The 25,037-nt window shown below is 46.7% G+C and overlaps 1 protein-coding gene across 1 annotated transcript; it reads left to right on the top strand.

Annotated features, from left to right (window-relative positions):
• The first annotated feature begins 12,322 nt into the window (after nt 1-12,322).
• LOC116942564 (beta-galactoside alpha-2,6-sialyltransferase 2-like) lies at nt 12,323-24,454 on the top strand. Its single transcript, XM_032954627.2, has 5 exons — nt 12,323-12,902; nt 13,229-13,326; nt 17,476-17,577; nt 17,974-18,169; nt 18,706-24,454. The coding sequence occupies exons 1-5, from the start codon at nt 12,413-12,415 to the stop codon at nt 18,963-18,965; spliced, it is 1,146 nt and encodes a 381-aa protein (XP_032810518.2). The 5' UTR covers nt 12,323-12,412; the 3' UTR covers nt 18,966-24,454.
• The last annotated feature ends 583 nt before the right edge of the window (nt 24,455-25,037 follow it).

The raw sequence follows: 25,037 nt of genomic DNA, 5'->3' as shown, positions 1-25,037 counted from the left end.
CTCGATTTGCGAGTCACAGTGTGCGACCCATTTACTCCACAGAGGCAGCGAGCATAGAATAGCAATGAATGAATAAATAAATACTGATTGGACAGTGATTGGAAATTATAGGCAAGGAAGCTGAGCCGTAAATAGTGTAAGAGGTGTAAAATCACAGTCAAGTGTCACATAGAGACACGGCAATTCTCCAAAAGAAGTAAAAAAAATAAGGCAACCCGTTAATTTAATGATTGCCAACTTGTGTTTGTCCTTTGCAGTATAGATTTAACAAATGCTTACAGTACTACCAGCCGAGACATGGATCAGTAATGTGGACACGAACGAAGACCTTGAAAACGATGAAATTGAAAACTAATTTATTAGGAATTGCTTTTTGTTTTGATTGAAAGCTTTCGTGACTGCAGGGATTCAACACAAGCAATCATCAGGTATGATGATGATTGACGCCCGCACCTCGGATTATACCACAGTTGGCTACGTACGGTGCGAAAGAAGTTCAACACACATGCTCAAATGAACACGGAGAGATTAGGGGCCGTCCATAAATGACGTCACGCACCTGGGGAGGGGGTCAGACGTTTGTGACGATGTGTGACGAGGGGGGGGGGGGGTGGTTGAGAAATGTGACGTCACGTCAAAATGCGCAACTTTAAATAAATATAGACGACACGTTCTACTTAATTAAATAGACTTTTTAATAAATGTTTTCTCCTACAACATCAGAGTGCAGCGCCACATTAAATACGCACTACAATGACAATAGTTTAAAGCGATGTGAAGCATGTTTTATTATTTTTGGGGGGGGGGGGGCGGTGGGCAGAGCTTTGTGACGTCATACTTGAGGGGGGGTCTGACTTTTTGTGACGCCGTGTGACGATGGGGCAGTGGGGGGGGAGGGGCGGAGTCAAAAATCGTCCAAAATCGCGTGACATCATTTATGGACGGCCCCTTATTGGAATAACACCGACAGGTTACAGGAGGAGAATCCGCGTGGCGTGGCTCACCGAGCATACCCAAGACATCACCCAGACTGAGGGAGAGCGAGATACCCAAGACATCACCCAGACTGAGGGAGAGCGAGATACCCAAGACATCACCCAGACTGAGGAAGAGCGAGATACCCAAGACATCACCCAGACTGAGGGAGAGCGAGATACCCAAGACATCACCCAGACTGAGGGAGAGCGAGATACCCAAGACATCACCCAGACTGAGGGAGAGAGCGAGATACCCAAGACATCACCCAGACTGAGGAAGGGCGAGCCAGCTTGGGAAGGACTCGTCAGGGCTGAGAGAACGATGGTCGATTGTCTAGAGCAGGGGTTGCCAACCTGCTGCTCCGCAAACCGCATGCGGTGGCTCTTTGGCTGTCCCCCTGTGGGACAGCCGTTTGGGAAGAAAATAAAAGAACCGTAATCGTTAGACATCATTGAACGCAAGGGTTAATGACCACTTTCTTAAATATGGCAGGGAATGGGTGACTATGGAATGTGTTTGTGACGACGAAATGTGCAACATTCAGACAGCGTTGTTAACGAAGGACTAAGATGGGATATAAACTAAATAGACGTGTAAAATTTTGATTTAAAGCTTTCGCGACTGCAGGGATTCATATTCTTGGTTCTTTCGGTAAAGTCACCACGTAGAAGGGAAACAATAAAATAATAAAAATTTAAAACGATAAAATTCTCACGACGTTTCGACTGCAACACAAGCAATCATCATCAGGTGTGAAAACCACAACAAGAAAATGTATAAATAGACGCAGTTTATTTCCATCAGTTTTGTTTAAGCCAGAATGTGTTGTTGTTGTTGACATCTTCTGTATAGCCGCTGCTGCTGTGTTGTGTACAAGTAGCTGTGATCAAAGACAAGATCAAACAAATGGTCTCTTCTTCTTCTTCTTTGAAAGGTTGCCGCGACCCCTGCTCTAAAATAACAACAGCAGCAACAACAACAGCAGCAGCAACAACAACAGCAACAGCAGCAACAACAACAGCAGCAACAACAACAGCAGCAACAACAGCAGCTACAGCAACAACAACAGCAACAACAACAGCAGCAACAACAACAGCAGCAACAACAGCAGCAACAGCAACAACAACAGCAACAACAACAGCAGCAACAACAACAGCAACAACAACAGCAACAACAACAGCAGCAGCAACAGCAACAACAACAGCACTGAGAGTGGCAGCCAAGCGAGACAAGGCGCCCAAGTGGAGACCCCCCCCCCCCCCACAATGACGGATGAATCAGACCAAGTGGATTGGGAACATCGCGAGATCTTGAGGGATAACGGCTGCTCGCTGATGCCTTTTAATCCACCAATGTGTGTGTGTTGTGTGTGTGTTGTGTGTGTGTTGTTGTGTGTGTGTGTTGTGTGTGTTGTGTGTGTGTTGTGTGTGTTGTGTGTGTGTTGTTGTGTGTGTGTGTGTTGTGTGTGTGTTGTGTGTGTTGTGTGTGTTGTTGTGTGTGTGTGTGTTGTGTGTGTGTTGCTGTGTGTTGTGTTGTTGTGTGTGTGTTGTGTGTGTTGTTGTGTGTGTATGTATTGTGTGTGTGTTGTGTGTGTTGTGTGTGTTGTTGTGTGTGTGTGTGTTGTGTGTGTGTTGCTGTGTGTTGTGTTGTTGTGTGTGTGTTGTGTGTGTTGTTGTGTGTGTATGTTGTGTGTGTGTTGTTGTGTGTGTTGTGTGTGTTGTTGTGTGTGTGTGTTGTGTGTGTGTTGTGTTGTTGTGTGTGTTGTGTGTGTGTTGTTGTGTGTGTGTTGTGTGTGTTGTGTGTGTGTGTTGTGTGTGTGTTGCTGTGTGTGTTGTGTTGTTGTGTGTGTGTTGTGTGTGTTGTGTGTGTGTTGTTGTGTGTGTTGTGTGTGTGGTGTGTGTGTTGTGTGTGTTGTTGTGTGTTTGTTGTGTGTTGTTGTGTGTGTGTTGTTGTGTGTGTGTTGTGTGTTATTGTGTGTGTTGTTGTGTGTGGTGTGTGTGTGTTGTTGCGTGTGTGTTGTTGTGTGTTGTTGCGTGTGTGTGTTGTGTGTGTTGTTGTGTGTTGTTGTGTGTGTGTTGTGTGTGTGTATTTGTTGTGTGTGTATGTGTTGTGTGTGTGTTGTGTGTGTGTGGGGAGCGGTAGTGTAGTGGTTAGCGCGCTGCGCTACAAGTTCATTCCCGCTCACGGCCAACACCGGTGACGATTATCTGAACCCGTCCTGGGCCTGCCCAAGGTCAACTCAGCCTCAAATGAGTGCCTGGTGCGGTGTGTAGTAAACATCGCCACTAGGGAGACAAAGGCGGTCGGAGGTGGTGCTGGCCACCTCGTCTACCATTCTGCTCGCTAACAGCACTTGCCCCAACAGTCTGCTCAGGCTTTACGGGGGACCTTTGTATTTATTGCACTTCTTCGCACAGTACGCAGCCAGCCGTGCTGATCGTTAGTGCGGGGTAAAGGACGAAATGGCAGTGGAGATTGATCACGCCTGATAATAATAATGACGACGACGACGAGAGCATTTCTGGGATGGCCCTCTCGGCCATGGAATCTCCTTCCTCATGGTCGTGCAGTCTCCTCTGAGGATGCGTCGCGAGTTCAGACGAGGGTGAGAACTCACGTTGAAAAACTTGCAAATCTTGATGCAACAACAACACCAACAACCGCCATTCGCCACTAAGTGGCGGTGACGTCACCACGACGCTTGTGCCAGGCTACGTGCACGTTGAGGCCACGTGAAGTGTCGAACGCCCGCTGGCAGGAGGTCACGGGGCAGACCCAGCAGGTGCCACGAGTCGACTGACTGAGACGACTGGCACACACACACGGTGACGTCACCACGACGCATGTGCCAGGCTACGTGCACGTTGAGGCCACGTGAAGTGTCGAACTCCCGCTGGCAGGAGGTCACGGGGCAGACCCAGCAGGTGCCACGGGTCGACTGACTGAGACGACTGGCACACACACACGGTGACGTCACCACGACGCTTGTGCCAGGCCATGTGCACGTTGAGGCCACGTGAAGTGTCGAACGCCCGCTGGCAGGAGGTCACGGGGCAGACCCAGCAGGTGCCACGGGTCGACTGACTGAGACGACTGGTACACACACACGCGCACGGTGACGACGTCGGTACACACGTTCCGTGCTCTTGAGTGCCTCTGTTGGCATACACCCCGGTGCATGCCATGCAATTGGTCGCATCTGAACAATAAGCGCAAACCTCAGTGGGCTCTTCGTGTTTATGATGGGGATGGTTTCGTTTTATTTGAATGTGTGTTGGGTGATTTGCTTGACCTTTCCTGTGCTTTGCACTACTATCGTGTTTTAGTGTGTGTTGTTGTTGTAACGTTCTTACCCGACCCCTACTGGACATCTGTGAAAAAAAATAACCATGAAGCTCATCGGATTGCTTCTGCAGTATTAATCAATTATTCTGATTCTGTTCTAAGAGTCTAAGTTCATATGTGTTGCTCACCGATTTTTGTCGATTTTTGACCCCCCTTCGTTACACGGCGTCACAAAAAGTCAGACCCCCCCTCAAGTATGACGTCACAAAGCTCTGCCCCCCCCCCACCAAAAAAAACATATTTCCATTTTGAAAATAAAACATGCTTCAAATCGCTTGAAACTATTGTCATTGCAGTGCGTATTTAATTAAGTAGAACGTGTTGTCTATATTTATTTAAAGTTGTCCATTTTGATGTGACGTCACATTTCTCAAACCCCACCCCCCTCCCCTCGTCACACATCGTCACAAATGTCTGACCCCCCCCCCCACCACTAGGTGCGTGACGTCATTTATGGACAGGCCACTAACCACGAATAACTCTGCGCCGTTTTCTGCACCAGTGGACATGCCAGGGCCCTCTGACGTCACACAAAGACGAGCAAACAGACAGTTGAGCGCCTCATGCTCCAATATTGAGATATCGCTCGCAAATTCTGTATTAATTGGGAAAGACCCAGCAAAATTGTCGCCTCCTGCTGTAAATACTTCGTCGGATTGTGTGAGGCTCTCCCGCGCAAGCAAGCAAGAATGGTAAATCAAAATGTAATACGATGTAGTCGCGTCTGGGACTTCCTCCTCCATTGCCTCCACCGTTACTACCGTCGCCGTGGTTACCGTCATCATTACTTTTCTTGTAGTTAACTTTGTGTTCATTGGGGGGGGGAGCACAAAATCAATCAAGTTTGTATAGAAAGAAAGAACAAATATTAATTGTCCATTTTGACTTTTTTTAATTAACAACTTTATTTATTTCATATACTGTCAATTTTTAAAATCATTCAGCACCGCAATCAGCAGCAACGTCACTCCCTACAGCTCTTTCTTCCATCACCGGTCTTCTGTTAATAAGTCATATTTTTAAAAAAACTTTTTTTAAAACACACTTTAATGAAATGCACCGTATTAGTAATGGAAAAAAGAATGTTTAAAAATATTTGTTTTTATCTTTAATCATAGAATATAGTATTGTCATCAGTATGACATAAGTCTACCAAGTTTGCAGTCGATGCCACATTGGGAAGCGTGTTAAAATTGAGTTACAAGATTTGAGGACACAACAACAACAGACGGAGTGAGTTAATAAAAAGCGTGTAATAAAAACACAACCAGACACACACAGAGATGCCACCGTTAACATGGAGAGACGAACAGCTCCGTCTAAGCACCGCTGATGTCCCCCACATGGTTCGCAGTGCTCCTGAAACACCGTGACATTAAAACATCACAAGGCGAGGCCCCTCCACTCCCAACAGGACGGCGGTGAGACTGAAAAGTGAAAACCGCGCCATCAGCAGCTCGCTTGCACCCGTGCCCCCAGCATCACCGAATTTCCTGCACAGCACCCCACCACCTCGCCCCCACCCCCCCTTCACGAATGCAGTGAGGAGACATTCCGCCTCGTTCACATATATGCCTCCCCTCATGAAACGCAATCATTTGTTCGCCCTCGGGCTGCATAACCGCAGCGGCATCAGTTCGACAAAAGCCAGGCTCTGGACCGGTTTCGACATTCGCCGACTCATCAACATAGCCGAGGTCTGACCCAGACCCTTATGTGACGGAGATCATATTTTTTGGGCCTTTCGGTAAAGCCACGTGGGTAGAATATATTTTTATAATAAAAAAAACATATTTTATTTTTTTATGAAAGATAGAAAAAATAATAAAAAGAAAAATATATTTTAAAAAATCCTTTTTCGATTTAAAGCTTTCGTGACTGCAGGGATTCATCTTCTTGGTTCTTTTCGGTAAAGTCACGTAGAATGGAAACAAAATAATAAAAATAAAACATATCTACGTGGCTTTACCGAAAGACCCAAAGAATATGAATTCCTGCAGTCACGAAAAACTTTAAGTGAAGATTCGACGGAGATCACTCAATTATGCCATCACTTTGGATTACTCTCGCATGTTTGGCCGCACAGCAGCCCACGCACGCGGCTGATGTTCAATGCTCTGTCAGGCGGTTTGTGTAAAGCACCCACCCACACACACCGCTGATTGTTGATGCTCTCGTCGGTTAGCACGATTCGCCCGCGCTCACCCTTTCCGTGACATTTTCAGTCCATTTAACTTCTGCAACCACAGTAACGAGTCATACCGATGGTCATATAAATCAACAACACGTTCGCTGTTTTCACTGCGTTGTTACATTCGCCCGTGGCAGTGAACCCCACGCGGCTTGCTCCGGGGTTATCTAACTCGTCTCTGCCGAAGCTGTGCTTTGTCCGTGCCATGCAATGATTGCCCTGCACTCTTTAAACACAGATCCTCGCCTGCTTACACACCAGCGCGCTTCAGCATCCTAAATCCATGCATGTTGATGGAACTAAATTGACTATGATTGTGTGTGTGTTTTTTTAAGTATTTTGCCTTCAGACAAATTAGTCAGAGGAATATTATTATGTTTTTTTTTAAATATGTACCGTATTTCTGTCCGTGCACTGTTTTTGACATGTATTCTTATGCTCCAATTCGCCTCCATGTTGCGCTTTGTGTTTATGTTCTTGTATTTATCGCCTTGTTTGCCCCGGGTCATTCTCGCAAATGCGGCTGTCGTGGTCTCCCGAGTCCTTAGCTGAATACACAAAGTACATTTCAACTTCACCAGACTCAGCGCCTCCGATTAGCACGGCGGGTTCGGCAACCAAAATAACAACGGCCAATATTTTTCGCATTCGGTACAACAATAACCTTCAATATTTCAAGAACTGCAATGCATAAATGTATGTGAAATTTACATGCATTTAAACCTTTAAAACAGTCTGCCTCAGCAGCTTTACCCCTCTTTTTTGCCTCCTGATGACGATCGCTTTTGTTGCGATCGAAACGTCCTAGTTTTTTGTTATTTTCTTTGAACCTATCTACGTGACTTTACCGAAATAACCAAATAATATGGACTTCCGTGGTGAACTTGACTTCCGTGGGTCACCAACCTAACAAGAGCCATTTCTTTCGAATTTCAGTATAAAAACCACCCCCTCAATATGTTGAGAGCCCTAATGTAATCCTTAAAGAGACGCACGCGGCTCCAGATCCGCAGGTTGCCAACCTCTGCATGAGCACGGTTGGCTCCGTAAAGAGCGGAAGAAGTTCAACATACATGAGCATACACACAGCAACACTTCATTCTGTAATCCCTCGGTGGATATTCGTTCCTAATGCGACTCACCTGGCAATCATGTTCACAGCCCTACATCCAATACAATGGTATTCCTCTGGTCATGGCGCATGCTTGTTCTTTGTGCATATAAAACAGACGTTTAAAGTTCATTCCAATAATAATTTATGTTGTTCCTAGCATCACTCAAGATAACCAGCGTGCTGTTAACATACTACACTGTTAACATACTACACTGTTAACATACTACACTGTTAACATACTACGCTGTTAACATACTGCACTGCCTCACCGGTTTGAGAACGATAATAGATTGTTTCAAGTGTATGCACCTTCAGGCTCTTGCACTTGCCTAACGTTTGTCTCGAAATTAAATAACTGCCACGATGTGTCGGTAGTTTTTTTGTTTGTCATACGGCTCGACCTGTAACACGTGACACGTACCAATCAGTAATATAACTCTCGCAGGACCCTAAGGAGCAGACAAAATGTCTCTCATGCAGCCGCGAGCTCGCCAGTGATCTGATAAATGCGCACCCTGGGCACGTACGCCCTTCTTTAAATGTGAACCAGCCCCCCCCCCCCCCCCCCGTGCTCCCGATATCGCCTTTCAACTTCTGAGCAACTTCCGATGCGTCTACATTTGAAAAAAAAGCAATTAAGGTAGCAGTCGCTATGCCGAATTCAGTCGCTACGCCGAATTCAGTCGCTACGCCATATTCAGTCGCTACGCCGTATGCAGTCGCGATGCCGTATTTAGTAGCGACACTGTATTCAGTAGCGACGCCGAATTTAGTAGCGACGCTGTATTCAGTAGCGACGCTGTATTCAGTAGCGACGGTTGTTATTCACGTGACAACCCTCACTAATTGTCCGTGTCAGGTGGTGGCAGGTTGAACGACACATTTATATTTACGTGATCTGACCCCCCCCCCCCCCAAAAAAAACCCTGTTATGAATATTGGTCACTAAGGCCTACTAATAGGTGTTAAAATTGTCCAGTTACAGTACTTGTTTTTTTTTATTTGCCTTAATGCTTTTACCCTGCAATTTGGCTATCTTTATAGATGCATGGCTCAAAAGACAAAAAAGCAACTGAGACATTGTATCACTTGTCCCGTGGTTTATTTGACATTCCATCATGACTTATTTTGGAAGTGATATTGAGAATAATTATTGCGAGAAAAAAACCCCCTTAGTTGTGACTGGACTCCCCGTCCCGTGTTCAGGAGTGGCATGGTTCACAGGGCTCTACCTAATAAATTAAACTTGAAACTTGAAGGAGTGGCTTGTTTGGGTCTTCTTGCGCTGATGGGCCTTCTTTGGAGGACTCGGCAATATCTGAGTATCGCCAATTTAGCCTTTTGGCAGGGGATATCAATACCCGCCATTTGCCGCTGAGTGGTGGTGACGTCACCACGGCGCCAGTGCCAGGCTAGGTGCACTTCGAGGCTATGACGCAAAGTGTCGAAGGCTCGCTGATGGCAGGAGGTCACGGGACAGACAGGCCCACGTGGTGCCATGGGTCGACCGACTGAGGCGACTGGCAGATGCACCAGCAGCTGTGCACCCCCTACTCTGCCAATTTTGGAGGGGATAACCCTGAAACCTCACACAGGGCCCTTGAGACTGGGCTGGAACCTCGTCGGTCTGATCTCGGTGGTGGAAAAAGGGAAGGGTCGAGCGTGCCCACGAGTGAGGCCGTCACACACAAAAGAGTCACCGTGTCTAAGAAGCGATCCAAGAATATTGTTAAAAATAAATAGCATAGTCCGCCTCGCTCAACACATACCGCTAATCATCGCCTCCTTTGATATAAACAGATCTTCTTTCGTATGGCATGTCAGCAACATGTACGTCAGCAACATGTGTGGCGTGGATGTTGCACTCGTCGGCGATGCGTTTGATGTTTTGGGCTTTACCAAAGTGGCAGATTGGTGAATCTTTTACTTTCCACATTACGGAACAACGTGGTGCGACGCCACATCTCCCGTGCTGCGTCCGCGTGCGGTGCAGCCGTCACGAGAGGGAGACTCGCGGCACTTACACGGTCGGATCCTCAACGATGGTTTTGTTTGCCGTGTTTGCAGCCGCCCCACCACCCAAGTTGAAAGTTTCATGTATTAGGTGTGTAGCCCTGTGAGCCATGCGGCTCGTGAGTCGGGTGCAACCGCAACAAACAAAATATGAACATCAGACCATCGAGTGGCCCGTGTCTATATTTTCAGCCGCCAGAGCAGTAGAGGCGCGTATCCAGAAATGGCTTCCTGGATTGAAGCCTAGGAAGTGGGGGAGTTCCATCACGTCTTGGGTAGAGCGGCCGGGTGAAGTTTTCCAAGATCTTGTACTCTCGGAACGTCGCGGCATCACGCCGGATGTTGGCTGGAACCGATGTTCGCCAGCACGGGAAGCCATGAGAGTGGAGTGGACTTTAGGCTTCCGCTGATGATACGAAGTGTGGTATTATCAATGCAGTGCAATAAATAGATAAGTAATACAATGCACCTCTTTCACATAGATTATTTTGGGAAGAAGCACAGCAAACACATTTGACCTGTCCTTGTATTCAGAAAGGCCGGGTGGAATTTGACCTTTCCTAAGTGTCATGCCGCAACCTTTTATTGCTTTTTCTTATCTTTAATGCTCGGCCAAGAACGCAGTATGTGCCGTAACATCATGGACTTTGGCACAATATTGAGCAAACACCAAACACATTATCTGATTGTAAATGTTGAAACCGCAGTGATTGTCAAGTCTTTAGCTGTGCGCGAATATCCGTACCCTCCCACAAGTCGTGTGCGGGTGACAACGGCCTCAACTATTATATTATTCTCTATCAAAATGTGAGCATTTCTTTTAAAATTAATTTTCAAAACACCACGTGGCTTGAAACAAATTTACTAGCTGCCATCTTTTCGTCCCCGCATGTACAAAAGCTCAGTTGTGATGGGACTTCTGCTCGCAGATTTTTTAATGACTGGCAAAATGACAGTACACTTTGTTGTGGTACATTTATCGGTTTCAATAAGGGGGGGGAGGTAGCGTGGTGGGGGGGAGGGGGGTCAGATTTAAGCAGTAAAACAAAATTGGGAGAGAGTGATGGTGGTGGTGGCCATGCTATCAAGCGACGGAGCAAGGAGGTGGCTGTTATTGTAATGCAGCGAGGGGGAATGTCTAACCGCCAGGACCGATTTCAATCCGATGGACGGATCAGTGACTCCGATTTTCTGTCGTGGCGGAGAGACGGCCGATTCACAATCCTGGAGGCGTACCCAGTGTGTTAGCAGTGGTCATTCTCAATCTGTTTTGGCTACTGTGTAACTCAATATTGACTTGAAGCTTTCGTGACTGCAGGAATCCATACTCTTTGGTTATATCGGTAAAGTCACGTAGGTATAGAATAAAATAAATAGTGATTTATTTTATATTGTGTAACTCCTGGTTGAATTTAGTTTCAAACGAGTCACCCCTCTTGTCTGACCCAACATGGTTCTGAGAAATACATTTACGAATAATTAAAATTAATACTTAACCCAAATTTCATTTTTGTGAGGTATCCTAACTAGCTTGCTAACTGCATGGAGATAGATTGACGAGGTGAGTTCATGTATGTTGAACTTATTTCGCACCGTACGTAGCGAACCGTGATAATTATAATCGGCGGGTGCAGGTGGGGGAAGGAGGCCTTCATCCAGCAGTGGATAAAAAAGATGACTTAACTCGAAATCAAGATGAAAAAAACCCCCACTCGTTATTTTAACAATGATATTGGAGAACTAAATTATTCAGTTGCGTCCACGTGCAGTGGCGAGTGCTGGGACACCGAGGGAGGAGGAGGAGGAGGCGGCGCGTGGCGCTCACTCATGCGACCAGTGCCTACCCCAGCGCGATGCCAGAGAGACGCAACAATCAATCTCCCTCTTGCCACATACCTGTACCTCCACATGTGAAAATATATATACAAATATTTTTGACACAAACCCATCAGCCGCACGGGTTCGTTGGCGACACGTGCAGAACTGTCTCGTACCTCTGGAGCTCGACTTGGCGTCTTGACGGGGACATCTCATCCCGTCGCCTCGTCGACTCCCCCGCCCGCGTGTTGTGTGGTCGGTCGGCTCAGAGCGCGCCAGAGCGACAGGAGCAGATTCGGAGTTCATCGTCATAAATGCGTTTATTTAAAATACATTAAAAAAGCTACATACAACAGCCGCTGGAACGCAGCACGGAGCCCAGGATGGAGCGGAGCCCAGCCCAGCCCGCAACCGCTTCGACCTCCACAAGCCCCACGGGACCCCCTTTTAAACTCCTAAATCTTTCCTTCGAATTAATTCACCAATATCAGGTGGCCTTACTCCAACGGGAGTGGCACCGGGTCTTCCTCATCACCCGCTGCTCTGTTCTATTGGTATCCGTGTGCGTGATGGTCGAGCAAGGTTTCTCCAAATTACTTATTGACAAACCCCAACCCCCTGAATAAACTACACCCGTGTGTGTGTAACACAGATCGCGACACGTGGAATCGATGGTGGAGAAATAGGCGTGCGCTTTCCACCAAAAAGCAGACGAAGATGAGCGCGCCGCTCTCCCACGGGAGGCGAACGAGTCGCGTGCTGCGAGGGCTGCGCGCGTCTCCTGCCGAGGATTCCAGCGGCTCCTCAAGCCCTCCCCACCCCTACCCCCACCGCTGACCTCACCCCCCTCCCCCTGTCTCGTGCGCGCCCCCTGCGCTGACCCACGGAGTGAGACGCGCGCCTTGCCACGTGGGGAGTCTCTCGCATCGCAGCCGTGGCGCGAGCCCGCGGACATGTGGCTCCGGGTGGGTCCCAAATCACTCCTCGCTCTCACGGTCACCGCCACCTGCCTGCTGATGCTGCTCGCGCTGCTGCTGCTGCTGCCGGCGCCCGGCTCCAGGAGAGCGACGGCGCCCCTGACCCCCCGCGCGCGAGACCCGACCGACGGGAGGACCCAAGCGCCCTCCGAGGGGCCGGGAGGGTCCCGCGGAGCGCCGTCGGGCCCCGTGCACGTGGAGATGACCCGGGCGTGGGAGCGCTGGACCCGTCGGCGCAGCGACGGCGCAGGCACGACGCCCCCCCGGGGGCAGCTGCTGTGCGCGCTGCGGGAGCTGTCTCGGCGCGGCACCGAGGTGCTGCGGTGCCACCGGGCGGCCGGGGCGCCGGGGCGCGACGCGCTGCCCGCGGTGTCCCTCGCCCGGCAGCTGGCGGGGAGGTGGCGGCGATGCGCCGTGGTGATGAACGCGGGCTCCCTGCTGCGCGCTCAGCTGGGAGCGGAGATCGGTGAGGAGACGGCGGGGGGGTGGGGTGGGAGGGCTACTGAGGAGGAGGGATCGGAGCGGGATGAAGGGTGGGTGGGTGGGGGGTGAGGAAGTTCTTCCGCGTGGACAAACGCTGGATGCAGCTGTATAGCCTGGGGCTATACAGCTGCGTCTTGGGGCTCTACAACTGCGTCTTGTTGGCAATTGTTATTTGTACTCGTGCGCCACTGATAATACGTTACTCGATCACCAAAACCAACTGAGTGATACATTTCACCATGAGAGTTACGGACAGGATAACGAATTAAACCTCGAAGCAGGAATGTGTCCACTTGTGCGCTCGTCCAGATGGCCACGACGCGGTCATGCGCTTCAACTCGGCACCCACGGCCGGCTATGAACTTCACGTGGGCACCAAGACCTCCATTCGCCTCATCAACTGGCAGGTAAGGTCGCCACTTTGTTGAGCTGTCACTTGTGGCCGGGGTCGCTTCTGAAATATAAGTTAATCCCTCCCAGTGGGCTTTAACTGGTTAGATCAATATAATTTAGTGGTAATATTTGTAAGATATTTGTTTTTACCTTTCCGACACATGGCACGCCTATCGTGTGTTTGTAATGTTTGTTGTTGTAACGTTCTGACCCCGTGCCCCTACTGGACATCTGTGAGGAACAGCTTCATAGCTCATCGGATTCCTCCAGTATAAATACGTATTCTAATAATATCATTAACATTCCTTAAAAGTATGCAAGCATCCCTTGACTAGACTTATTTCCCGCACCTCCGATTAGCATGGTTGGCTACGTACGGTGTGAAAGAAGTTCAACATGCTTACATAAGTATTTGTTCTACGGGTCGTTCAGCCAACATTGGTGGGGGGGGGCATTCTTCACTGAAAAATCATCATTGGCCATGATCAATCCGCTACTGGATGAAAGCCTCCCCAATCCGCTGCCATCTCACGATGCTGAGGATGTTAACAATCCACCCAGCACCTGCCGATTACATAGCCGTACCTTGACCACCACAACCACCACCACCTCCAGCCGCTGCCCCGGTAGACGTATTTGTCTAAAATGTTGAGCTCCTTGGCCGTCACTTCTTTATGGACCATTGGCCCTTAAAGTGATGTGTCTTGCCCCAAGCGCACATGTGTTGCCAAACAGTATGCAAATATAGCCGAAGTATTTTGACGCCCCGTGCTGAATGTGAATTATTTTCTCCGCACAGCACCGGGGATAGAAAGGGACTGGGGGGGGGGGGGTAAGGAGGATATTGGTGAGCCATTTGTTTTAAAAAAGAGAGAGAATAAGAATATTTATTTCCACTGGAGGAATCCTATGAGCTATAAAGCTCTTTTTTCACAGACGTCCATAGACAATTACAGGCATAGAAAATGCACAGAAACAAAAGCATGGCCCAGTTTGTATTGCCATTGTCTGACACTTTACCACAAAATGAACTTTAAAAAATTACGTTTTAATGACGGCATAATTACTCGTAAAAAAATGGAAATGGGGGGTGAGAGGAGGGGACGGGTGACACTTACCATTGTGGTGAAGTATGGTCAAACAACCCTCACGATTAACTCAGAATGCAGAGGCCTACATACAACAGTGGATTGACGAAGGGCTATACGTCGTTATTATTATTCTTTACGTACAGAGGACCGTGGTATAAACTTTCTGTGGTGTAAAAGTTAGCACAGCTGTACTTGCAATCCAGAGGTCGCCTGTTTGATATCCCAGCGCGTAAGTTGAAACGGTCGACAAGTTTAAACTTGATTTGAAGCTTTCGTGACTGCAGGAATTACTCTTTGGTTCCTTCGGTAAAGTCACGTAGAAAATAAATTAAATAATAAAATACGACGCTTCGATTGCAACACAAGCAACCGTCATTAGGTAGAACTAAATTTGAGAGACAAAACACAGACACGGAGACACACAGACAGACACACAAGCAGAGAGAGACAACACAGACACACACAGAGAGACACAACATAGACACACAGAGAGACAACACAGACACACAGAGAGACAACACAGACACACAGAGAGAGACACACAACATAGACACACAGAGACCCAACGCCTCTGTGCCGAGGCCTTAAATAGAGAGAAGGGGGGGACAGAGAGATAAGTGGTGGGTCTGCTGGTGGCTGCTGCTGGAGCAGATAAATTAGCATGTCAATGACTCCACCCCGAAGCGACCGAGGGAAAGACAAATCGACAAGTGTCTTGAATCTCCGCACCCATGTACACCCAACAGGCTAAATGAGACACTACATGACAGTTGATTGCCAGGTCGTATGTGGTGGGGTTCAGCATTTGTACCCACACCTCTTCCAAGGTAGAGTCTGGCGAGTGTGTACGTCGTGCGACCCCTGTATATGAAACGTATTGTGAGCGGCTGCGGGGCTGCTATTCACGTGACCTGATTCCGGGAATTGTGGGTAAATCCAGATTTGGATAGCCACTGCCATTGTCCACCCTGGAAGATGCAATATCATTGATGTGAGTCGGAGTGGCTGGGTATTGCAACGCAAATGAGCTGTTGTATTGGAACTAGCCAAGGACGGGGGTATTGCAGTAAATCTGAAACTTGCAAGGGAAAAGCAGACCGCGACGTGATACATTCATTGCATCAATTCGTGTGCAATTTGTAAGGAAGCGGTGACACAGACTTATTTAATTTCAAGGTTATACTCCCTTGTTCATCACGTCCTTTTTACTTTAATGTCTCAATAATAGCGTTACGGAGATCACGTGACGTGAGGGTTCTGCCTTTTGTAGTGAGGGTTGTCAGTTGACGTCGAGGAGGGGGGCGGAGGCGCCTCGCCCCCCCCTCCCCCCATGTGGAGTGACGTCAGCCGCTTATTATTAATGGCGGGGGTGTCCAATTGGAGGACGTCACCTGTTCATGATTATTAATGAGGGGGGGGGGGGGTCCATGTGAAGGACGCCACCTGCTCATGATTATTAATGAGGGGGGGGGGGGGGTCCATGTGAAGGACGTCACCTGCTCATGATTATTAATGAGGAGGGCTGGTCGACGTATTGTGACGTCACGCGCGGGACATGATTATTAATGAGGAGGGCTGGTCGACGTATTGTGACGTCACGCGCGAGACACACAGACATTATTGGCTCATCATAATCGTAAATAAGGAATTCGCTCGGAGCCTGAACCTGATATGCAGTCCCCGACTTACGAACACACGACTTGCGAACCTGAACTTGCGAACCGAACCACGGAACCAGATCCAGTTTGACATGCAAATTTACGATATTTCTTATTCGTGAGTTGAACAATGCTTCCCTTTGTTGAACCGTAACAAATTTAAGTAACACTGGCCCGATGTGAATTTTAAAAACGGTACATTAGTGTGTTCCGACTTACGAGCTGGGGCCCCATGGGACGGAATGCGTTCGTACATCGGGGACTGTTCGACTTTTGTTTTGTGACGCTTTCTCCCAGCGTGTGAATAAAAAGTGCAGCTTTTTAATTGCTTCCTCACACCACCTCCGGCAGAAGGAGGTAGCTCGAGAATCGTGGTTCTCATCCGGTTTGACGTAGTCCCCTGGGGGTACGTGAGGTGATTTGTATTAATACGAGAATTTATATCATACGTGAGAGTAATTGGTGAATAATGGCGTATGAATCTGCCAACATTAAATATCTCCGATAAACTTTAAATCCACATGGTAACCTAGAACGATATGAAAGGTATTTTCCAAACTCATTGATCGTAAGCAATGTGGTTAACAAGAGTAACCGGCGAGCGTCCGTTGATTTATTTTATTCGCTTGCAGTTAAGGCGCTAGTTAGGATACCCCACACAATGGACAATTGGATAAACTACTCATGTTCATTATTCGTACATTTATTTCTGAGAACCATGTTGGGGGCAGGCAAAGGGGGTACTCGGTTGAACAAGGGGTACAGTAGCCGCAAAAGGCTGGGAACCACGTTGACGTAGACGGCATTTAATCTCCGCTTCCACGTTGACGAGGTGTGTTGTAAGAGGTGGGGATAATCACGCTTGACCACCACCACGTACGACTCATTGATCTACGAACTGTGGTGAACCCATTTATACTCACGTATGGAGAGAGGTATTATTAAACGTTCTACCACGCTGGAATATGGAAGATGCAAACGTACCAGCGGCCTCTGGATTGCAAGTCCAGTCGGTTAACCATTCAACCACGGCAGCTCCGTGGTTAAACACACTCAGAGTTGCTTAATTATTTTGGGGATGACTTATGATTTCAACACAGGGGCGCCACGGTGTTGAGATGCTAATTGCCTCGCCTGATGTGCTACTTTGTTGAGCTATCAATGTGTGGCCTGGTCACTTCTTAAAAAGAGCTATAGAGTTCAGTGGGCCTACCTGGAAAAACAAAAAAACAGGATAGTTTGGTAGTTTTCTGATTATAGTCCAGTAGCTTGGAATACATATCAGGGATAGTCCAAGCGGTGGACAGTTCAAGTGGGGATTTGCAGCACCGCAGGCAGTGACACCACAGAATAACACATCTCAATGTCTCACCACTGACCCTGCCACATTCCTTCCACTTATCTCACTTTCCAGATCGTAAATCAGGAGGAGTTCGACTTTGAGACGAGCGAGCTGTACAGAGACATCATTCTGGTCTTGTGGGGCCCCCCTCCATATACCTGCACTGAGAAAAACGTGAGCGTTCACAAAACACAAGACTCCTTCACACCTATTACGCAACTCGACGTGAAGGTTCGGGAAAGGGGGCTTGGGTTCCCGCGGCTTACTGTGGGGGTCAGGTTTTGGGATCACCGGCGGTCCCTGGTTTGTGACGGTCCGATTTTTACAACGATCCACATTCGGGACGTTTACATAACGCCACCAAGGGACCGATTTACAATGCATCTTCCGACTCGACTCCTGAAGTATGGAGAGCCCTTGGGTCTGCATGCCACGGCATTCAATCCACAAGTCACATCCACACACTCTCCGCCTTCTCCTCCGCCACTGCCTCGTATTGCCCTCCTCTAACCAAGCGTTGCCCTCTTCCACTCCAAACGCTCTCTCCCCGCTCCCCTCTCATCCGAGCAGCAGCGGCAGTGGAAGGGCCATGTGAATATCACGTTCCCAGCGCTCGACGCGTACATGAAGCGCAGACGCGAGCGGCCTCGACAGCCATTCTACCTTCTGCACCCGTGCTTCCGCCGGGGTTTGTGGGATCTGGTGCAGAGCAACGTGGGGCACGGGGAGCACATCTTGGCAAACCCCATCTCGTCGGGGCTTCTGGGCAAGTTTTACGAGAAACACGTGACGTGCTGACGGGCTGACGTGCCGATAGGGCTCGCAACGATGTCGCCTTTACTCCTGTTTAGGAGTCAGAAACGGGAAGGGTTTTTCTGCACATTTCCAGAAAATCACCTGATGAAGCTGGTTGTTCACATCACCAGCAAAACATCACACAGTACTCAAATTGTAAATGTCGTGGGTATAGTCTCCAACACACCGGTGTGCTGATCTAGTAACTAATTGGCACGTTATTTTCAGGTGACAAACCTGACTAATTAATTGTGTCGGGTGGTGGCGGGTTTAACGACACATTTATTTTCACGTGATCTAACCCCCCCAAAAAACCTTTTTTATAAACAACGTGGTACCACTTTGATCTCGGAACAAATCAATTCCTGGCACCGGAACACAGGTGCCAATTCCCCGGCCCGTCTGGGGGTCAAACGAAGGTCAAAGGGGTGGCAGCACTTGGTGTGACTCGCGTGTGCGGTGGTGGTTTTCTCAAGCGCCGCCACCCTCTGCCTCGTGGTGCTGCAGGAGTGGCGCTGATGATGAGCCTGTGCCAGGAGGTGACCGTCTACGACTTCATCCCCCCGCGGGGCCGTGCCTCGCAGCAGTGCCACTACTTCGAGCCCGCAAGGAACCCGCAGTGCACCCTGGGCGCCTGGCACCCCCTCATGCAGGAGAAGCTGCTGGCGATGCACCTCTCAAACCAGCCGGCCCAGCACGCCTTCCAAAGCGGGCGTCTCGCCATGCCCGGTCTGGCCAACCTCACGTGTTCCCCTCGGCATGAATAGATACGCGCGATCCTAGGGCTCCTTTGTCCGTCTTACCCGATGTAGGGAACCTCTGATTGAATGTATCCACGTTGCAAGTTCAATCGACCGATGGTGATGACAACTGGCAGGTTTGGGAAATCTTACCTGCCCGGTCTGGGTGAACTCACATTCTCTGCGGTGAGCATTGTGGGCCACAGGGTGCACCGTGGTAACAAGTGCCTCGTTTATAGAAGTACAGTACAGTAATACCTCGATATGCGAAGTGGTTGCATTCCTGGAGCTGCTTTTGTATTATTGAAACTTCATACATTGAATAATTTATAACATTAGTACTATGCGAATGCGTTCCCAGCCTTTCAATTTTACAATTTCATACTATAAACACTTAATAAATTATCATTCACGTTTTGAACGAAGTACATTTATATTGAAAATTATATATTGTATATTGAACAGGATTAACATTAAAAACTGATGAAAGTAAAATAAATATAGCGTGCTGTAAAATATATTCCCACTTGCCAGTGTAGTCTTGGGTGCGGTCATAATGTTGTCTTGCCCACCAAACACCGTAGCTCCATAGATGGCTTCATTTCGGTATGTTCAATTTGACTTAATATTTAGCTTTCTGCGTACAATAATGGTAACGAATACAAAGTTCATCATACCATTTCATGCTATAAACACTTCGTTACTTAGCAATCACGTTATAAACGGAGAACATTTCTATTGAAAATAATGTTTTATACTGCACAGGATTAACATTAACAATTGACATAAGTAAGAGAAATATAGTGTGCTGTAAAATATATTCACACTTGACATTGTAGTCTTGGGTGCAGTCATAATGTTGTAGTCTCCACCAAACACCATAGCTCCGTCGATGGCTTCATATCGGTATATTTATTGAAATTGACTTAACATCTAGCTATCTGTGTAAAATAATGGTAACGAATACAAAGTTCATCATACCGAACTTCGTTCGTCGAGTATATGCACATCGAGGTATTAACTGAACGTGGGTTTGATTCGTGACTCGGGAACCTTTTTCCGTGTGGACTTTCCTTGTTCTCGTCGTGCTCTGTATGGGTCTCCTCCTGGGTTCTCCGGTTACCTCCCACAGTTCTAAACACATTCAGTGTCTTTGGGGTTGGCCAAAGAGCTAAATGCAGGACCCTCTTGAAAACGTCAGCGAAATGCTACAGAGGTAAATGTAATCATGCACTTGGTGGGGGAGGGGTGTAAAGTTTATAACACCAGACTTGCTGTGCAGAGGTCAATTCAAATCGCACCTCCGATTAGCACGGTTGGCTACGTATGGTGCAAAAGCAGTTCTGCATGCATACACAAACAAGAAATACATTTGGCGATATGCATTTCTATACGTGTACAACACCGACAACCCATACCTGTCAACCCCTCATCAGTGCCTACCTTATTGCAGACCAATTTAGATCTTATTGGTCACCTCTTGCACTTGTACATATCAATGTGCATCCTGTAAGGTCTCATCACAAGCGAGAAACACAAACAGACAGACACATTTTTTTTGCCCGTATTCAAGCGGCTGTAAGCCGTATGGACTTGAGAACTCCATTTCCCTGGACAACAATACGGGTAAATCGTATGGGTGGAAAGGTGTGGATAACCTATTGCTCCACCGTTTTGTCCATGTGTTCACCGGTAATGTTATCTCATGTAGGATTTATTTATAGGGCTTTTATCAAAGCGCTTGACAAGAATGAAAAATTGTTTTGGCTGATAAGGAAATGGGGTGGGATAGAAGTGAATATAATATATAGAAGTGAACCAAGTCACACTTCTAAATCACTAATATCCTTACACGTAAAAATGACTAACAGCGTCTCTACAGATCACTGGAATATAATCGACACAATTACACAGCAATCCGCTGATAATGTATTGAAGAAAACTAACACTACCCAAATGAACAAATTTGCGAGACTGACTAACAAACAACTCTCAACTAAAAATGAACATTTTATAAACAAAACGGTTATCAACATGACGAACGTTGAATTATCCAGCGATATGATTTCAGTCCTGTCTCAAGGTATTAACTTTGCTGTTGCCCCACGTACAATCCCTGTCGATGAGATCATTGCTGAAGTGGAATCAGCAGTTATACATCTCCCTCATAATCAAGCTGAGATGACTAGGTACGAGGTTGCCAAAATAATTGAGAACAGCAAATTGCCAAAAACAAATATTAACTTCAGTGAAGCAAAAGCCTTCAGAGAACTGAGAGCAAATAAAGATATCCAAATTCTTGCTGCTGATATAGGCCGATCAACTGTTGTGCTACTCCGTGAGGACGATGATAATAAAATAAAAGAGTTACTCGATGAAGGTACTTGCCTTAAAATTAAACGAGATCCAACCGGCACCTTGGAAGATGAAACAACGGCAATCATTTCCAAGTCATCAATTCCCAAGGAAGAGCAATACCTGATCAAACCAAGGGCCTCAAAACCACCAAGACTTTATGGGCTACCAAAATCTCACAAACCTGATGTTCCATTAAGACCCATACAGTAGTTAGTACAATAGGCTCTGCCACGTACAAATCAGCACAATACGTAACGAAACAAATATAGCCCCACATCGTTAGGAACGCTTCGTTCATCAAAAACTATGAACATCTCGTAAATATAATAAAAGATATTAAGCTTAACCCTAATGATGTTCTCGTAAGTTTTGATGTTACTTCTCTGTTCACGAGGGTTCCGGTCAACGAGTCAATTCAATTACTCGACACTGGTAATAAACAAAGGTTTAGCCAAAGATATCCCAAGACTAGCTGAACAACGTCTAAATAACACCTACTTCTTGTGGCAAGGTGACTTCTATGAAAAAAGGAAGGAGCAGCAATGGGCTCTCCTTTGTCTCTCGTGATAGCGACTTTGTACATGAAAGATTTTGAAACAAAAGCAATAGCTTCAAGCACACTAAAAACATCTGCTTGGTTTAGATAATTGGATGACACATTGGTGGTCTGGCCACAAGGCAAAGATACACTAAACGCATTTATAAATCATCTCAACTCGCACAACCGATCCATCCACATTGGAAGTGGAAGCTGACAGAATTCTACCATTTCTGGATATTCTTCTCGGACGGGGTCGAAATGGTAAAATAATACACAGTTTTACCGAAAGAAAACGTATACTGACGCCTATCTGAATGCAGAGTCATACCATCACCCCGCACAGAAATCTGCTCTTATCAAGACGCTCATTAATCGAAAAGAAAGTGTCAGATGGTGACAGTCTGAGAATTGAAATTCAACATGTTAAAGAAGCGCTGCAAATGAATGATTACAACGATGCACAAATCAACAGGACACTGAATGCCAAAACCAAATCAAATAACACGAGAATTGAAACTGCCCAAGTAATTCAAACGATCAAAATACCGTACATTGCGGGAGTAACTGATAAACTAGCCAGACGTTTGGAAAAACAAAACATCCGAGTCAGATTTGGCACGGTACATAAAATACAGAAATTTATATCTGGTACAAAAGATGTACTACCGAAGCTATAACTGCACGCGTGGGAAATGTTATGTTGGGTAAACAGGACGAATTATCAGCACGAGACTAAAAGAACATCAGAGAAAAATGTGATTATCCCAAATACAATTGTAAGCAGTAGCAGAACACGCGTGCCAACAAGCACACTCAATTGATTTTGAAAATGTTGAAGTTCTGTGCAAAACTAGCTACTACTAGCCAAGATTAATTAGATAATCTATCGAAATTGAAAGAAAAACATTTAACCATTCGGACAGCTACCGCCTTAGTGCTGCGTGGAAGCGAATAATCAAATAATACATTATTTAAATGCATGCCTATAAAGTGTGGCATACTTCAATAGGGATTACCGTTGATGCGGCTATTTTAATACACAGTAGGCAGGAAGGACAAGATCAAAGGGCTCGCATAATGCACATGCATAATGTACGTTGACTCATTAATCACCGCCACCCCCCACTTTGTGCAAGAGCGCAGAAGCGTGGTCACCACATCTACACCTCTAAGGAATCAAACAGTTAGACTTCTCCACAAATCTGGATGTCGCCTGATGAAACTAGTTGTAATTACTGGCGAAACGTCGGACTCAGATTGTAAATGTTGTCGCTTGGCTCTCCAACACACCGGTGTGCTGTACTAGTGACGAATTGGTCACGTTCTGTTTACGTGACAAACCCTTACTAGCTGGCTGTGTCGGGTGGTGGCGGGTTTTAACGACACATTTATATATTTATGCGATGTAACCCAAAAACACCTCGATTATGGATGATATTGGTCGCGAAGGCCTACGTGTTAAACCAAAAATAATCCAGGCAGAAGCGTTTTGAATTTATTGGAGGGGAGCGAAGGCAGGGAAGACCACGAAGGGAGGAATTGCAGTAATCGAGACAAGAAGAGCGGATGGATGAGCATGTTAGCAGCGGAAATTGAGATGAGATGGGAAATTTTCCAGATGTTGAAATGAAAACGCCGTGCATGGGCTACGGTGGCGATGTGTTTGGCGAAGGAGAGGGAAGGATCAAAGGTGACCCCAAGGTTTCCAGCAAAGGGGGACAGGAGTGCAACAACATCGGTGCAAGACTCGTCGCGAGACAGGATACGTTACGGTACAGTATCACATGTTATGTCATGTGTAAGTCTCCACATATGAAATGTAAGTTAATTAATTTAAAATAATAATATGACAGCAATCCTGTACAGTGATAAGGCACCATACGGCTCACAATAAGCGAGAGTGCAATACCCAACCCTTGCCACAAGGCGGCTGCAGTCGAGAAGGCCGCGGGCTCAAACGCAAACTCCCTTGGTCCATTCTAGATTTAAAGCTTTCGTGACTGCTAGGATCCATACTCTTTGGTTCTATTGGGTAAAGTCACGTAGGTGAAAATAATGTTAAGTCACGTAGGTGAAAATAATGTTATTTTATTTTCACCTACGTGACTTTACCCAATAGAACCAAAGAGTAAGGATCCCCGGGTCCATTCACGCGACTTTTCATTTCAATCCTGGCCTCGAGTCTCATTCACATTCAGTATCGACACAGACTCGCACATTCGCATTAGGTTTGTTTTATTTGCCATTGCAACAAAATGCCACATTATATAAGAAACACAACTCTTGTCAGTGCCCCTTATAGCTTTAGGATCCAATAACGGCAGAATAACTATTTAACAATTGTTATTTAAATGGTAAAATGTCGCTGTAATTGAGTTGCTCGACAGCGCATTCTGACGGTGGCAGGTCGCATCGCCATCTGTTTATCATTGCAAGAGGCGTGGCTGTAACGTTACTTGTGTTGGTACCATCACGATTACGTGCGTATTGATATTCGTGCGTATTGATATCGTGGTCATCATTATCGTCCATGCTCACTTCCACTGCTGAATAAAAGCCTCTTTAAGTCATCCGTCTCTCACGGTCCCTCGATGTTGCAATCTACCCTAGCAAGTGCACGCGAGCTGATTTCATTGCTCCATCTCCACAGTGGACGTCTGCGGGGCCCTGCATCTCCCTTGGCAGCAACTCCCTTCGCTAGTCTCGACCACGGGTCACTATCCCGTCCTACCCAAGCAGGTTTAATTTTAACAACAGAATCAGAATATCTTCTTGGTTCTTGCGGTAAAGTCACGTAGAAGGGAAATAATAAAATTCTAAAAATAAAATTCTAAAAATAAAACATAATAAAATAAAAATAGAATCAGAATATTTATTTATCCTGGAGGAATCCGATGAGCTATGAAGCTGTTCCTGTAGGGCCACATGTTAGGAACGTTACAATAACAAACAATACCAAAACACCATAGGAGTCCAAAGGAGAAGAAAGGTGAACACATCACTTGAAAAATATTCATATACAAATAACACTAAACTATTTTTTTCAGGTGAAACCCATTGAGATATTAGCTTATTTTCACAACCAACCTGGCTACATATGGTAGCTCAAAAAAGCGGGTCATCATGTGCAAATTTAAAGCAGCAAACTAATCTGAATCATCAATATATAATCTAAATGAATGTTTCTTAATGTGGAGGGA

The sequence above is a fragment of the Petromyzon marinus genome, chromosome 15 (assembly GCF_048934315.1).
Source record: "Petromyzon marinus isolate PM22_M1 ecotype Great Lakes invasive population chromosome 15, UKy_Petmar_22M1.pri1.0, whole genome shotgun sequence".
NCBI lineage: Eukaryota > Metazoa > Chordata > Hyperoartia > Petromyzontiformes > Petromyzontidae > Petromyzon > Petromyzon marinus.
This window is presented reverse-complemented; position numbering and strand designations above follow the sequence as displayed.

Bases quoted from the DNA above. Each gene is read 5' to 3' on its own strand.
- LOC116942564 (XM_032954627.2), top strand. From the start codon at position 12,413: ATGTGGCTCCGGGTGGGTCCCAAATCACTCCTCGCTCTCACGGTCACC. The intron at 12,903-13,228 runs GTGAGGAGACGG...GCGCTCGTCCAG, and splicing joins TCAGCTGGGAGCGGAGATCG to ATGGCCACGACGCGGTCATG. The intron at 13,327-17,475 runs GTAAGGTCGCCA...CTCACTTTCCAG, and splicing joins TTCGCCTCATCAACTGGCAG to ATCGTAAATCAGGAGGAGTT.